Raw genomic sequence first — 17,726 nt, 5'->3', positions numbered from 1 at the left:
TTTGTAAGGGAAATTCAGAACTTACCTAAGCAGTTTTTCAGAACTGTTATGTGTTAAAACTGATAAAAATAACATGACACAGCTACTATCCTATTGATTTTATTTGGGGCCTTATTCAGCATGCAGGAAGGAAGTGGTGGGGGACACCTTTCTGGCTCAGGCTGTGTCTGGAACAGCAGCAGTGAAAACCGGCCAAAGTAGATCCACAGAAGGCGGGGATTAGGCTGCTCTCTGAAACAGGGCTGAAAAGGCTGAAAATTGTGAACGACCCCTTACATTATTATTTCTTTTTTTTCTTTCTCTATTGATTACACCCCCCCCCCCCCCCCCCATTAACACAGACAGGCTCAGCAATGAGTTGCTGTTTAGGTCCCCTGAGGAGTCAGAGTCATCCTCATGTTTTTGTTTTTTTTACCCAGAAAGTTGAACCTACAGAGCTCAGAACAACATAACTTCAAAGCTGAGTGCTCCCAGCGATTCCCAGCGACTCCCAGCTTTACAAATGTGCACATAAACATGTAACGTGTGAGAAGCAGAAAGCATGAATCTATGTCGGGTTGGTGAGAAAAATCCAACTTTCTGAGTTGGAGAGCCAATAGTCAGTTCTGCCTGCTTTCAGGTGTCGTGCCAAAGTTATCCCAGGCAGTATTTATATCCCCTGCGTCGGGAGCGCAGAAGAGAGGACCCAGTTGACTGCGCTGCAATCAATGCAAGCTCCAACGTAAATTAGTCGAACTTACAGAGCATTAATTGTTGGTTTTGCCGTCAATGTTGATTCTCGCCTTTTGTAGGCAACTTATGGGGGACGGATCGGGGGGACACCTCCACTCAGTTTGCTTTGTTTTTCCTTGTGCTTTTGCAGCAGAGATCAAAGGAAATTAGTATATGAAAAATGTACTGGGTCTCAAACCAGTCTCGACCAAATTTTTTGAGGCCCAACAATACAAGGCAGAGTCTAAGACCAAGGCATCACACTCCGAAGCCCAGACAAAAACCAAGACTGGGAAAAAGTGGCCTTGAGACCACCATCCCTGTCATGCACGTATATGGCACCCTTAGGGCCAAGAGAAAAATAATAATAATAATAATGATAATAATAAATTATTTAAAAGATAAAGATTTTTCGCGGCTCTCATGGCTCACTCTGCGGGTCGGATTCAAACAAAAGGGTGAAAAAACAAATGACAGACAAGACTTTAAAGATTAACTAAAATAAAAAGTATGTTGTATAATTGTATAAATTACTAAAGAAACTACCCTGTCCAAAATAGAAGCCCCATATTAAATATGCAAATAATTTATCCTACGTGTACACTTCTTGTTTGTTTTAAACGTCATGATTAAAACATCGTACACATATTAATTGTAAGAATGAGTGCAAACTTATGTCAATGCTTCATCGTGTGTTTGCTTTGCGTGCCTACTGATATACATACCTGCTGTATCTGATTCAGAGGCAAAGCTTGTTGCACTCGGGTGGTGGAACGCTGTATCTTTCTGTTTGTATGTGGTGCATTTTCACAAGGCGTTTTGTCAGATTACTTATGTTCCTGCCTTTGCAAGCAAAGCTAGGTATTGCAATAATGGCAGCCAAACTTTGGACCTTTTTGGTTCGCTCTGCCATTGTACCTTTATCAGCTAGCAGGGCACCTTTCCTTGTGTTGGATGAGAAAGCGAGGCGAACAAGTGAGAGTAGGACGTTAGCCCCTCCCAACAGTCTCCTCTGCAGATGTACATCTTATGGAGGAGGGGCTTGGTGACAAAACATTTGAGTTAGAGTCTCCCTGGAAAGTTGAATACGACCTTAAGCCCCACACACTTGCGCAGACAACTGTCCGTGGGCATCAACGCAGAGTCCACGCTACTGACAGTATGACCACAGTCCACAGCGTGGACTGTTCACAGTGCCTAATAATGTTAAGAGGACCGATAAGGCTGAAGGTTGTAGGTCCAGGAAGACCGACCGACGTGGACCCGGGACCATTTTGATACCGGGTTTCAGTACCCATCCCTAATTATTACTCAAAGTCACTGTCAAAAAAGTTTTAGTTAACTGGCTTACGGTCAACCAAATAAGACAAAATTTTTGCAAAAATCTTATTTCAACATGTGAACGGAAGACCAATTGTAACTATGTGGATATAGCAATGCTTGTATAACTGATACTTCTACTGTAATCGATCGCAGACTATTCTTATTTTTCATTGGAATCCCAAGTTACATTAATGTTTATTTAGGGTGTTTATTTCTTCAACACATGTTTTCCTAAAAAAAAAAAGTATGCCAAAAGTATCCAGTGTGAGAAATTTGTGATAGGAGCTAAACAGAAAAAATTGGATGTCTTCAACTTAGCACCAAATGTAAAACTACCCGTTGTGAGCACGTATAGCTGTCACATCCTAGTACTGTTTCACAGAGCTTACTGCCTTGAGTAAATAAATATTCTTTCCCTCAGCCACTGTCAAACAGGTTTGCACAGTATACTTTGGCAAACTCAACCATGCCCAATTACATCCTAATTAGTGGCTAAGATACATTTATTTCCTAATATTCTGAAAAAAAGCATTCATTAGCGTACCTGTTTTGGTTTAGCACGCTGAAAGTTTGCCCTTACCTGCACCAGGAAGATGATAAGGAAGTAAAAATTGGCAATTCTTCGAAACTGTTCAAACAGATTCTTTGGTAGAAAGTTCCAGACTGTATACTGCAAAAGACAAAAACATACATCTAAGTCAGATATGTTAAAAGGTATTTGTTGAATTTTATAGTACTTTGATGTAATGTACCTAAAGTTTCTGCAGGATTTTTTAAAAATTTGGTAAATGAACAAACAGCTAAGGAGACATTTATTCACAGACAAACATACAGTGATGAAAAAGTAGGACTCCCCATTAAATATAGAGATTTTTATTAGGAAGTGAATACATATATTGACGTATAATGTACATACTCCTCTGGAAAAAAAAGAAAGTGTTTAAATTAAAAAAGGTAAACACAATTAACCTTGCATAAACAAAAACTAAGGAAAAGTGAAGACACCCTAATGTTTCTTCACAGTGTCGTATTAGAGAATTGCTTTCTTAGTTACGTCCCCTTTTTGAACAAAAAAGGAGAGACACCAGGCTCAATTTGCGGCAGCTATAGTGGCAGTACCTGTGGCAGCTCCAGCTAAGAGGGGCGCTTTCGCCAGCCGTGGCAGCTGCAGTGGCATTGGCAGCTGCATGCCACTGCAGTTGCCACAAGGTGCCAGAGGACAGTGTCCGAAATTAACTTTGTTATTCACCGGCCAAGTTGGCCGGTAGATGTAAAAATCAACCGGCCAGGCATATTTTTTACCGGCCAAAATATTAATTTTGACCAGACCTCAACTTTTATAAAAATTAAGAGTGAAATTATGTTAATTGTGGGGGGCGTGGTTGGGGGCGTGGCTGACTGGAACCTGGAAGAGAAATCTTTGTTTCCTGAATAAAAAAAAAAAAAAAAATATATATATATATATATATATATATATATATATATATATATATATATATATATATATATATATATATATATATATATATATATATATATATATATTGTAGTTGATTATAAAAGACACAATATGAATTATCAGATTCACATCCAGGCGATAAAAAACACTACAGATTATCATTATTCTATCCATGTTGGCCTTATTTGTGAATGAGGCAGAGTTTCATCAAGTCAGTACGGTCAGTGGGGGTTCTAGACCAAATTTAGCAGGGTGGGTCAGGGTGGTGCAGTGTTTTTTCACAGGGGCACAGAACAAAAGATTTGGGGGGGGGGGGGAACTTAACAGGTCAACATTTCATTGTTTAAAATATTAAGTAAGCCAAAGAGCCAATTGTGGCTCTGGAACTGCAGGTTGCAGACCCCTGATCTTTTCTCAATACAGCGGGAGCTTAACGTGAAACAGCTTGATTTTAATTATTGTTATTTTTTTATATCTATTTTTTAATTATTTTGTTATTTTATTATTGGGTAAAACCATAAACGAAAAAAATGCAACTGATCCAAATGACCAGTCAGTCACGTTATCTTTGTCAGCATTTTATCATCCTAAGAAATTTAACATCATGTTTTTAGTACAGGGGCCATAACAGGGGCCAGGAACAGTTCTACATGGGCATAGGCCCCTGTTGGCCCCTGTCCAGAACCGCCCCTGTGTATGGTTCAAAATTTTCCCCTCAGCTGCAACACTTAAAGCACTCAGGGTTCACGCTGCGTCTTTACGCTGATCTCGCTGCTGGATTTTACCCTCGTGCGCTGCGCCCCCGATGTTACAGGTTACATGTAACGTAATTTTGCGCACCTGAATTCAAACGCAACGCACCACGCCCACTGAAGCACCGCTGGTTCTGTGTCGTTAAAAACAAAAGAGCATGAAAACAGTTACCGACTCTCCTACTGACTTTAATTGGGACATTTTGGTACGAGTGGAAGGACATTAAACGTAGCGATTCACGTTTTGAAGGCTGGCCGCTGATAAAAGCACCTTGCTCCGAGAGGGGGCGGGGGAGGCGCAGTAAGAGCGGTGAAGCACAGAACCGCAGCGCAGGTAGTTAAAAAAAAAAAAAAAACAGAACAAACAAGAACGAAACTTATAAACAGACTAATTGGCGTTTTAGACTGTATCTGGTTAGCAGATCTGTTTTCTGATCCAGCGTTCAGCCATGACTGGTTCTGAATGTGAAAGAAGCTGAACCAGCACCGCAGAAGGCGGGTCTAGACTGAGCTCTGGATGGACAGAGCTGTGAACGGATCGTATGGGTTTTGTTATTTTTATGTTACTTTTATTTTATTTGGTACAAACATTTACTCGCCATGTGGCAGCTAGCCCTCTGAAATTCACTCGCCAAACGGGAAATTTACTCGCATTTGGCGACTGGCGAGTGTTAATTTCGGACCCTGCCAGAGGACCTGCTATTAGTTACGGCAGCTGGACTGGCAGCGTTGGGACACCTTGTGGCAGGCGGCTGGCGAAAGTTCCACAAGCTTTTATTGCAAATAATATAAATAAAATATGATTATTTGGAAGTAGTTATAGTCTAACAGGCATCTATAACAAGCAGTTTGCCCAAAAACAGAAACAGCAGTGCGGGAAGAGCCGTGGCACCGTCTTGGCAGGCGCATGCCAGTGAAAGTGCCACCGGAAGTGCCACAGTTGCCACCGGAAGTGCCAGTATCAAATGCCGCTGCCACAAATTGAGCTCGGAAAAAGGAAGGCAAGTTTATTTATACAGCACATTTCAGCAACAAGACAATTCAAAGTGCTTTACATGATAAAAACATTAAAAAGGAGAAGGCAGTGACATAATAAAGAAGAGTAAAGAAACATCGGACGGCAGCCTGGAATTAATGTTTTAGTTAATGGTTTAAATAGATCAGACAAAGGCTCTAAACAAATAGGGTTATAACCTTTAAGAGTTTCAGCATTTTTTTTTTTTCAGTTTTCTGGAGTAAAAAAAAAATCTATTTTTGTACTTACTAGCTGGGAACACCAGCTCTTGAGGGACCGTAAATACACCAGCATACAGAACCCTATTTAATCGGTAGGTTTTTGTCAAAAAGAAGTAACTTTGGTTCCACTTGGTTCTCAATGAAGACATTTAAAGTATAAGTGTTGCAGGATGAAGTGAAGTCTCAGGTTGACGGTCTGCCTGGTAAGCAAACTGCAGTGGATCCAGCAGGGGGCCCTTATTTTATATCCTTTATTTGGAAACTCTTTATTGTGGCGCGAACAACAAAATCAAGCTGTTTTTGCTCTTGTTCAAGTGGCCGTGACCATTGCTATGAGCAGGCATAAAGAAACATTTTTATCTGCTTGACTTTCTGTGCAGTCTCAACAGGAACTAACTGTTCAGCAAAACAATGTAACACAAACGCTAACACATGTCTGCACCTACATTTACAAAGCACTTGCACAAAAACAGCACTGAAGCACTGATTGCATAGGGAAAGATCTGCTTGGGGAGAGTGTTGAAATGCAGTGGCAGCAGAATGGCCCATCTCATTTTGCGAGAGAGAAAAAGAGTAAAAGTAATGAGAAAAAGGGGGGTGGCAGCAGTGAGTGGGGGCTGAGTGTGGTGGTGCAGGAGCAGCAAAAGCATGAGAGGAAAGGCATGTACTGGTCATAGCAGAGTGCAAAAGCAAAAAGATGATGGAGTACAGAGGCAGCGGGGAGCATAAACACTACAGCCAGGGTAATTAAGGACTGTTTATCTTGACATGACGGCAGGAGCCAATTGATTGCCCCCTGTTCACAGAGACCGTCTGCACCACTATAAATTCCATGGCCATCTCTCCTATGCACAGACTACTCCGCCTTCTCACCCCTATTACTTATGGTATCACTAAACCAGCCGGCAATACCTGTCTGAGCGTGCTGTTGACACGGGATAGATAGGTGGGAGCTGGGGGGGAGACTTTCAAAGCCCATGGGAAAACAACCAAATTACAAAGCATTCCAGTTCATCATTAGCAACCATGCTGAAAACATGGTTGTCAGTCAGTGCTCCCTTGACAGACAAATGATCGTCCTTTGTCAGGAGCAAAGACAAGCACGTGGATTGGAAGAGGGAGGGGAGACAGAAATATGGGGAATGCTCTGGGGTGCTCAACAGTTCATTTTGCATTCAACGACTTAAACAGGACAAGAACATGCCCAAAGGCAGGGACAGCAAAATTCACAGTCAAGCACAGGTGTAAAAGTGCTATATAGTTCTTATATTCCTATATGGCCAGAGAAAGACTCCAGCATTAGTAATAGTCTGAATGTATTCTGCAACTTGATCAGCATGTGCCTTCAACCTGCTGTCATAATTCATCACGTACTTTGTGGAAGAAGTGCCAGTTCTGATGAAAGAGTGATTTGAGACTAAATATTCTGAAAGGTTTTGTCCATTAAAGAAGCTGGATTCCACCTCGGCTCAGTCAGGAAAATTGATCAACCTTCCAGACTGTGGTTGGGATAGATGTTTGCATTGTATACTACTAAGTTGGTTTATTCTCTAAGCTCTATGTGACACCATTCCTAAATCATCAGTCCATTTTTTGAGGTGTGCTATGTCTCAGTGTGACTTTTTGTATGCATCCTCTTTTTGCTAAGAACCCCGTTCAGATTACAAAGTGAAGAACTTCCATATGATAAAACTAGAATGTAAAGAGATCTCTACCCTACGTCCTATTTTAAACTGGCCTCTGTGGCTAACAGAAGCAGCACAGTCCTCTACATCCTCATTATACCATAAGCCAAAGAGAAAGGCGAAAAGGGAGCCCAAATCTGTCCTGAGCAGATTATGATGTGAAGTTTTGAAACTTTGGATTTTTTCTTTGTCCAGTTGGTTGTTTTAAATGTTTGCTCCTAGAGCAAAATAAGTCATAGAAGTTTGAATTAGAACAGTAAAATAATCTTCTTCTTGACTTTTCAGAGTTCAAATACTTACAATTTTACAACAAGCTCTTTATTGGTTTTGTTCTTATTCAAAAGGAAGAGCAGCGTGTTACCAGATCACATTATGAGAACAACCTTTCAAAGCTGTAAAATGGGTGGATAATGAGACCACTGCTATTCTGTTTATATATTAAAAGATTACCTGAAAGCTGTAAAGATGTTCAGTGCCAAATGTATGCAGATGATGCTGTCATATATGTAACTGAATTGTACTCATTCTGCCTCATGTCAGAAATGCCAGAAAACTGTGCTTAATTTCACCAAAGGGTATGTACAATGATTTATAATATATATGGCATATTTTGCTCTAAACTGGTCATTTCGTTGCACAAAACAAGTTACATTTTCAAATGGATTGAATATTTGCTTTTCTACAAACCACTCAAAGCAACTTACACTATATTTACCCAATCTAAAATATAATGCCTATGCATTCATACACCAATATGTAGACTGAAAGGCAACTTTGGGTTAAGCACCTTGCCCAGGGGCACATTGACATACCATTGGCACCCAAAACCTTCCAGTTGCAAGATTAATACTCTGGTCACCAAGCCACAATCATCCTTTTACATTGTATTACACTGTATACTGCCTTTTGAATTATGTGTAATATATTGTTTTTCACAAAATTATGTAATACTTTGTATCACAATGAAACATATTTATGTGTTACCAATGTATCACATATATCAGTATATTTAATACAATACATATATTTAGCACCTTTTCAACACTCAAGGACGCCTTACATTAACTGACTAAAAACTAAACAAAGAAATAAAAGGACTAGGAAAATGATGGAGTAACATTTGAAATTTCTGTGCAGCACATTTTACATCACCATATTCTGTCTTTTCTTAATCAAAAAATGCCTATTTTTGACAAATGTTGTTTTGAATTTTCTAAATAAGAAAAGATTAGGATTTCTTTGTTGTAATTTTCTTAGGAACAAAGAGGTGTCCATCATTAGACAGAGGCCAAACATCTTTAAAAACATCAATAAAATAAATTATTAAAGAACACAAAGGACCAAAATGGTAGCAGCATTGTCACAGAAAGAAAATTGTGGACTTTGGGGAGGGGGCGAAAAAGAATAAGTTTAAAGATAAGTTGTGAATTTTTTTTTAACACATTGAAAAACGGTTAAGTATTTGACAATTTTTTTGAAGTAGCAATTATCATCACAACCACTATGTGTGAATTGCAAGGTTTGTGAATGGATAATTCAATTTGATTCACCTCATATAAAGAGCAAATTTAAACCTGCACTAGGTAACTTTTGTATAAATGTATTTTTTACATAATTGTTAAGAGAAAGAAGATCTGTGAAAAACAAAGCTCCTCTGGCTACTACCACCATTTGCAAAAATGTTGGTAGGAGCCAATGTCCTTCTGTTCTACTCCGACACTGAAAATGTTATCCATTCACATTCACATTCAAAATATTATCAAATCCCATTCACATTTCTTAAATAAAGTTATCACTTCCAGTAAAAGCTGTACACCGCTCCCGGAAAAAAACAACCAATCAGAGCCAGGAGAAATGTCTGGCTCTGATTGGTTGTGTGTGTGTGTCAATCGCTCTTGTGTAAGTGCAGCTCACACAACACCCCCCCAACCCCCCCCCCGCACAGCGCTACCTGCATTTAAGCTCAAGATTGCCAGATTGCCAATAGTGGAAAAACAACCTGCTTTACAGGTAAAACTGCCAATTTCTTCAGTGGCACCTGCTCAGAAAACAAAAATAGGTAAACATTGAAACAGCGCGACAGGCTCCGCTGCAGGAGAGGAGCTGTGGAGGGAGGGTTGTAGTACAGCAGAGAGCAAGGGTAAGGGACCTGTAAGGTATGCTTGTTCAAATGTTCATGCAAACCCAGCAGTTTTAAAGCAGGCATGCAAAAAAAACATGTTTAGCACAATAGAAAACGATGAAAAAAAAAAGTCCCTGCTTCATATAGAAGTCATGTTTTTTTCTGTTTTCAATCCGTTTATTTTTGTGTACCCAAAGTAGGTGGAGTGGCACTTAGATGTCCACTGGGACACATTTTAACTTCTTTAAAGGGGCTGTTAGTTAAGCCATCGGCCCAGCAGCATGACCTTGGACAATCATACACTTTTACCACTACAATAAGCAAGGTTCAAGGGCCGAAGTTTGCTTCTTACCTTAGAGGAGACGATCCTGTTATCGCAAAACTTGGGAGGGATAAAAGCCTCATTGGGGGGACAGGACTTATGGCCAACGTAGATCGTCCTGTTGTCAACTCTTCCCTCATCACCACCAAACTAGAGGAGGAAAAAGCGGGGAGGACAGAAGGGGGGGGGGGGGGGGGGGGGGGGGGGGGGGGAGAGACAGGTCATATTCATAATTTCATTAAAGATGTTTAGACATTAAACAAGTCACGTGAATTCTAACACTCTTTGTTGTGGGAATAATAAAGTAATGCTTGAATGGAAAGTTCTAGCAGCACACCAAGTAAAGAAGCAAACGGCAACAACTGCTATTTGGAAGTAGGTATCACGCATGCACAGAGCTGAACTTTATGACCATTTCGCATCATTATTTTGCACTGCCAACGTTGCTGAACTTTTACACTTCATTTAAATTTAAAAATACACAACTGAACGTTTACTGCATTTTTGCACCATTATTATTTTGCACTGCCAAAATTGAACTTTTAAAATTAATGCCTTTTTTGCACCACTATTTTTGCACTATAAACATGGTGGAACAGTCTTCTGCACACTTTTTTTTTTTAAACGGTTTTTCTCCTGCACTGTACATTCTTATCACTGCTGCACTTTATATTGTAATGTTATTTTATTTCAATTTCAATCTCATTACATTATCGTAAGCTGTATGCAACGAAATTTCAGTTTATGTGCACTCTATGCCTTCAAAATGACAATAAAGTTTGTCTAAGTCTAAATATAATTTATAATCGCCCAGCCCTAATTACCCAGTTACATCGGTACAAGTGTGAAAATGTACCCACCCCTACTATCAGATCATACTTTCAGTTCCTCATCTATTTTTGTTTTTCACACCTCCATGGTCACCTAAAAGGCATCAACAGACAATAGTGGGTCGAATTCGACACACCACTGTTACAATTTTGATCAACCTCAGGACACAGCCATAACCTGAGAGGGTAGTGATCGAGCAGATGTGTGTAACATACACAACGCTAAGCAGACTCTGTTGCAGATAACAATGATGCCATAGAACAAGTATACTTTACTACGTAAAGCACATAATGTAACTTATCTAGACAGTTGAAATTAACTCAGCCATGTCAGTGCATATGTCAGTGCAATAAATTATACATCGCGCTCTTTTGCAATATCCCAGCATGTTTATGAACGCAAACAGAAAAAACAAAGTGAGCTGAAAAGAGGGCTTCATGTTTCACAGTTAATCACATAACTTGATCTGAAAGCAGCTTGTGATAACCTTCCAGGATTTCTGTATCTTATGTAAGTCTCAAACAAAAACAAGTTACATAAACTTGGCCTCAAAAGGACATGAAAATTCCAACAAATCAAAGGAATCAATTATTCTGTCTTAAATACATATTAATTTGTAAATATGGGAGAAAATATCTGCTTAGTTTGTGTTTGTGGCCCACACTGATCTATCATATTAATTTAGCAATTTTGAAACTCACTGTAGAGGAATTGGTGCATCCTAATTCCCAACTGAACAATGGAGAGTCAAAAGTTGGCTATATATGAATCATATATATGTACACTTAGATTTTTCAGTGCAGGGAAGCATCTTGACATAATGACCTTCCTGCCTCTCTTAGATTAATGTGATGTTTATATGAATACACCTTCCACCTCTCTGCATATGTCATGACGTATTAAAAAGTAAATATTTCCCTTTATAGTGCCACAAAGGGGAAATTTGTGCAGACATTTGAAGCCTCTCCAAGGCACAAATGCCCGGGTCATTAAACCCTAGGCCACTACTCCCACCAACAAAAGGAACACTCTTGTAATACTGTGTTAACATACACAAAAAATACAATTAAAATAAATATCAGTTCTTTGGACGTAAGTGAAATACTAATTAAAAAGGAACAATAAGCGACTTTTCACCACTAGGTGGAGCTTGAGCACCCGTCTGTAGACCAAAAGAAGATGTGTATCAAGCCACGCCTCTCTCTCCCTCGCTCCAACACTCGGCACCCATTTCCCCTTCTCACCCATAGGCTTGTATGCGCATATTTACAAAGGATAAAAACACAGCAAAACAACTTGACCCTTCAGAGGAAAATATCTGGTAAATGAATTAAGCAACTCATAACTTTGTAATGCTGCTAGCAAAGGAACGTTTTGAGCCACGTTGTGCCTTACAGTAGCATTTTATGGACAGGCAGGGGATACGCCCTAAGTGGCAGAAGGCCAGCCCAAAGATGTAAACAAGAGATTAGAGAACACCACAGAGAGATGGTGTGACGCTTAATCATAGGCCATCTGAAAAAGACACATTCAGTTCTTCACAAAACATTGTTTTTAGTTATTTCTATCTAAAATAATGAAATTGCACTTATTGCTCCTTTAAGTAATAAGACAAGAAATTGTAAAACAAGCAAAGTAGTATTGGTCGCATTTCCAGTGGTGTGAAAAAGTGTTTGACTCCTTCCTGATTTTTTTCTTGTTGTTTTTTTTTTTTTTTTTTTTGCATGCTTGTTGCAGAGTAGGTTGATTATGGGTTCCTCCTTTTTGCCTAGCAATAGTTGCTTCCAATGCCTCAATGGACCGGGGGGCGGGCGGATAAGGGGCTGGGTGGGGAGCACTGTTCTGTTGTTTGTAGTTTCATCGCTTCACTATGTATTATTCATGTAAGCCGTCAGCTGATGGACATTCTTCTGTGTTGATCCGTACCGCAGTAGAACGGAGCATAGCAGAGATGTGCCGTCCTGCACCACGGGGGAGGGGGAGCTCAGCCTAGCAGTACCCGCTCATTGGGCTGTCTGTGTCCGTCAAGTTATTAACAGCTAGCGTTAGCTTATGTTGTTCGGGAGGTTTACTACTTCACTGTCACAGGATCATCACATACAGTAGCTTTACTGACCTTTTTATGTCACTCTCAAAGATCCGTGTTGTACCGTTAGCTTAGCACAGGGTTTCCGCTAAACATGTAATTGATCGTGGCACACCTCCACGTCATAAAAACCTGCCACACCTAGTCAATTAGTTGTTTTTATACACGTTCAAAAAAGTATATAAACGTGTATAAAATTTGTGTATATATATATATATATATATATATATATCCTATATTATGTATAGCCTATATTTGCACACTCTTACTAACCATATTCAGTGCTAGAAATGAATTTAAATATCATGAACCATTTAAATGTACTTTATGTTGAAAAGCCAACACCGTCTGCTCCTCCTTCCTGTCTGGCTGTGAAGCTGGACACTGGCTAGTGGCCACTGCATGGTGCGTCGCGCTAATCTTGGATGGATTGAAAACTAGAGACGACAGTCCTGTGTTTCCCATTTAGTGTCTTTGTTGCTATATTTTGTGACTTTTAAGACCCCTTTAAGCGATTTTCAAAAGAGCAACTAGAAACAAGTCTTCCAAGCTTTTCTGTTAATGGGAACATTACATGAAAGCACCAACCGAAAGCTGATGTGAGACTGTTCCTACTTCCCTAAGCGTTGCCTCACAGGAACACCACAGAGGGTGCCTCGTCCTGAAAGCCTCACATGCAGTCTGACCAAAGAGAGCAGAAAGAAGACCCACAGCAAAATGAATCATGCATGCACCAAAGTGCTGGTGATCCCACCCTGGATTACAAATTTTAAAAGCCCCAATGTTTGAGCGCGACATAAAATGGTCAGTAGAGTTCCCATCCCATCCATCCCATAAACTAATGCACTAGCTGAAAATTTATCACAACTCTGCTAAAAATTACCAAACAAACACAGTATGTCTTTGCTAGTCAAAGATATTTCTCTGTTCAGTTTTTCATGAGTCTGATAGATCTGATAAGTGGATATGTGGTCTGACAGTGAATATCTAACTTTTGTGTATTTTGCGTTTAACGTTTTTTTAAAATGCACCTACGATGGCAGAAACGTATATAGTTCCCTGTAGTATTTGAATGTTTGAAAAAATGACTCCTATCTTGCCTAAAAAAAATGTAAAGTGGCTGGCCATCGACTTGGTGCCATACCACTTTTCCGTAAATTTAGGAAAGCATTGTAATCAGGGGCAAGGAGATCAAGGCTATCTACTATCAAAAAAACATTGCCACTCTGAATTAGCAAACTAAAAAAGAAAACATATGCTCTTTTTGTTTCTGAGCATAATTATACAGTGAAACTTCACAAAAACTGTTTAGACAGGGGTCTTTTACAAGTAGGATAAAAAATGAGTGCACTTTCACAAGATTTCTCATGCTTAGAAGTAAAAACCACAGATGAAGGCGTTAATTTAAATAGTAATTACACAAACACGTCGACTGTTCTGAAGGAGTGACTTTCAGCAGGATTAGTTTACTCATGCTGTAAACAATGTCCTTCTGTTCTACTCCGACACTCAAAATATTATCCAAGTAGAAATCCCATTCACATTTCTTAGATAAAGTTATCCCTTCCAGTACAAGCTGTACTGTACAACAACTTGTGTGTTACCAAATTATCATTAGTATTCTACTGGCAGGGGATGTGAAGCATGTGGTGTGAGCGGAGAGATTACCATGAACATCTGACCCTGGACAAACGCCAGGGAAGGTGCGAATGACGGCCACCTGGACTGCAGGCTGCACAAAGGCTGTTTCTGATAGGAGGTTATATTAAAAGATAACCAAGGAAACACTCGGGAGCATAATGTATGCAGTATAACGGCACTGCCATTAAAACAGTCACTTAAGTTTAATTATGTACAAACAAGATAAATAAGCCCAAATCATTAATGCGCATTCTGAAACATTTCCCATCTTGTGCTAAAACCGGCTAGAGAATGGAGCCAACATGGTTATGTAAAACGCAGCCATGTCCACACTTAGGTGTGAATGTCCAAATGACCATCAAACTAAGGGCACTGAAGTACCTTCAACAGGACAAGATGGACCTGGTTACCAGAAAAGAGGGGAGGAAATGTGAGAAAAGGAGACGTGAAACGATTTATTGTGCAACCCTATTTTTAAATAAATAGGTATAAATGAGAAACCAGGCATCATTCAGTGTGATATGAACAAAACTCAAACGAAAAGGTAAAATTGGCAAATTTAAGCCTCAAGTCAAAGTACAAGTGAAGAAGTCTGGACTGTATTTCAGGCTTACAGGTCAAGAAATCAAAAATGGTTATTGACTTGCCTTTACAAGTTCTAATTAATCCCCAACACAACTCTAAAGACCAATTATGTGCTACAGCCATGCTAATGTACTCTTGCTCTGATGTTAATAGTCGTTCAAGTACAGCGACAGCTTTTTAAAGTGGATTAGGTCAGCATTGCGGCTCCAAAGATGTACAACAACCTGCAAAAAAAAAAAAAAATCAACCCCCCATTCTCATACAGGAAAAAAAGGTTTAAAAAAGATTTTGGTAGCAACCTATTGCAAAGGAGGAAGTACTTGTTGCAATAGGCTGCTAGCATAAGAGAAGAACCTTTGAACAGACTGAATTCAATGTAAAACACAAGGAAGGTCAGATTACAGGGCCCACTTCATTCTTAAGAAAATACGTGATTGAAATGCACATGTGAGCACTTGGAAGCTGGAAATCAGGCATAAAATGCTAATGTAGGGGGAAAAAACAGCACTGCTTTCATTATATTTGCCTCATCGTCAAAGGTCAAACAGAGCCACTCGAAGCCAATGACATTAGCAAGTAGGAAAAAGAGTCAGCTGTCAGTGTGTCAATATCAGACTGTAGATTCATTCTTAATGAAACAGCATCAGCATAGATCAATAACGCAAACATGAGCCAGAAAAAATGGTGCATTAGAGAATTGACTTGAGGCTGAAACTTTACATTGAGTTATGCTCTAAATTGAATTATGAACACATTGTGAAATGAGCACAGGGCAAAGGGAAGGAGGAACAATGATCCAGAGAGAGCTGGGAGAATGCAAAGCTGCACTGAGCTACTGCCAAAGTCCTGGTGAGGACTCTGGTCTGATGACACTGCGTCCTGTCACTCCATCTCCCTGTTCAGTGACAGTTCGCTTTCCCCCACCCCAACCCCCACCTCACAATACCCATTCATCCATTACTCAACCAACAAACCAGGGGAAAATATTAAAGCTCTCTTACTGTTTAATAACCCATAACTTGCGTAACTGATTAATAAGTCAATAAATTCATTGACATGTTTTCAGTTTGAACTGCTAATGCATCCGAAACTCACTGGTTTATCTTTCATCGTGTCTTATAATAGATTGCAGCAACATATTAAAAAAAGGTCATATATAAACATTTACATTTTTTATTATTAGTATAATCAAAACAGTCAATAACAACCAGATGGTACTAATAAAAGTAAAAACATGCCACTGTTTAACTGCTAGGTCATTTTTAGCTCTTCATACTTATCCCTTTTAAATCTTGATGCATTCAATCCAATTCATTTCCATCCCGACACAATTTAGCGGCTCAATATGCACACCTTCCACTGGGCTTTTTATTCTAACCACGCACCTTTCATGCACCTAATGTTTGCGTGAATGAGTGAATGACTGAATGTTTAAGTACAGCCCATTGCCATTTGCTTTTGGAGACCACCACCCACACCGCCTCCCCTCACCATCCTTAACAACACAATCTCTGCTGAGGATCACCTCTCTTTCCAAGGAACCACCCTTTCTTGGGACCCGAGTGTGCCCTCGCACACAGACATCGTTCAGAAGGGCCAGCAGAGACTACTTAGTGCAGCAACTCAACAAATGCAATCATCCACAGGAGCTGCGGGTCATCTTCAGTCTACCATAATTCAGCATGTCCTGTCTTCATCCAACAGACTAACACAAGCATAAAACAACAAATCTGTCTTTATTTAATGATGTAAAAAGAAATGGCATAGACATTTTATTATGCATCTTGTAATTTGCATGTTTAACATTTGCTAAAGAAGATTTACATGGATGTGGCTGTAGCAGTTTCCATGTTCAGGCTTAGAGGCGACACAAGGGCATGCAGACAGAAAACAAGGTTAGTAGCAACAAGTGTGACTGTGGTGTATATAGCGCATTATTTAATCTGACACGTATAGATTTGTGGCCAACCAAAAATTGATTTTTGCTACTTTTTCTTGCAAAAGTGCTGAACCAAATTGAAACTTGTAAACCCAGAAGAATAGAGTAGAGCCCGGTTTTAATCTCAGTCTCCTATTGTGGTTTTTGAAACCAAGCTTCAGGAAGCAGAAAAAAGAAAACAGGCTTCTAGAAAACACAGGAGCTGTGCCATTTAGCTTTGAAGAAAGCGACTGAGGAAAAAAAGACTGCTTTAAAACATTATATGAGGAGTGAGGGAGCAGTACAAAGAACAGTCTGTACTGTCAAACCCTCTTTATTCCCTGCACATGTACCTACAACACTACAATGAGAAAGTCATTAATTATTAGGTCAATGTTGCCATAGGAGCTTAGAATCGATGCCCTGTCATTTTATGCAAATATGGACCAAAATGATACCAGACAAAAGGTGACTGTGTGAGCGTAAATGACCAAGACCTTTTTATGACACACAATATGTGCTCCAGCTGCCTCTAATCAATTTCATCAGGTTTTTATGATGATGCTCTCAGTTTCAATGGATTTCTAACAGGCCAACTTTATCTGCTATTAAATGTGGCATGAGCCGCAAGGGACATTTCACGAGGCAAAGTCAATCTATGATGCTGGATATACAATGTAGGAACATTTTTAATGGAGATGAAATGAAGAAAAACGAGATCATGTCTCCCCCAGACAGGAATTTTCATACACAAATTAAACGGTGCATTATTTTAAGCTACAGTAGTACTGAGTCGGTCGCTTGTTTGTCATCCCCAACATGATCACTTCTGGGTCATATAACAATATTAGATACATGAGGCACTTAGAACGGGTGGATATTCTGCACAGATGTTCTGTAAGACAGGTTCTGTCCTCTGCCATTTGTATGCTCTAGTGAAAATTGGTTCGGTTAATTTTCCCTCCTAAAAAAGGTTTCATGTTTTGTGCAAAAAGCACAGATTATTATTATGTTTATGTATGTAAAAAACACTCAATAAATGTTATAAACATTAT

The 17,726-nt window shown here is 39.5% G+C and overlaps 1 protein-coding gene across 5 annotated transcripts in view; it reads right to left on the bottom strand.

Moving 5' to 3' along the window:
• The window catches only part of atp11c (ATPase phospholipid transporting 11C), a 77,250-nt gene that overhangs the window by 42,982 nt on the left and 16,542 nt on the right, over positions 1–17,726 (bottom strand). For all 5 annotated transcript variants that reach the window (XM_036131737.1, XM_036131738.1, XM_036131740.1 and 2 more), the window contains exons 2-3: positions 9,641–9,760; positions 2,615–2,704 (exon numbers count right to left, since the gene is read on the bottom strand). In XM_036131737.1, coding sequence (XP_035987630.1) covers positions 2,615–2,704; positions 9,641–9,760 — 210 coding nt within the window. The remainder of the gene's footprint in view (positions 1–2,614; positions 2,705–9,640; positions 9,761–17,726) is intronic.

Source organism: Fundulus heteroclitus, unplaced genomic scaffold (assembly GCF_011125445.2).
Source record: "Fundulus heteroclitus isolate FHET01 unplaced genomic scaffold, MU-UCD_Fhet_4.1 scaffold_456, whole genome shotgun sequence".
Lineage (NCBI taxonomy): Eukaryota > Metazoa > Chordata > Actinopteri > Cyprinodontiformes > Fundulidae > Fundulus > Fundulus heteroclitus.
Note: the sequence above shows the minus strand (reverse complement) of the source record. Positions and strands in the feature narration are given on the sequence as shown.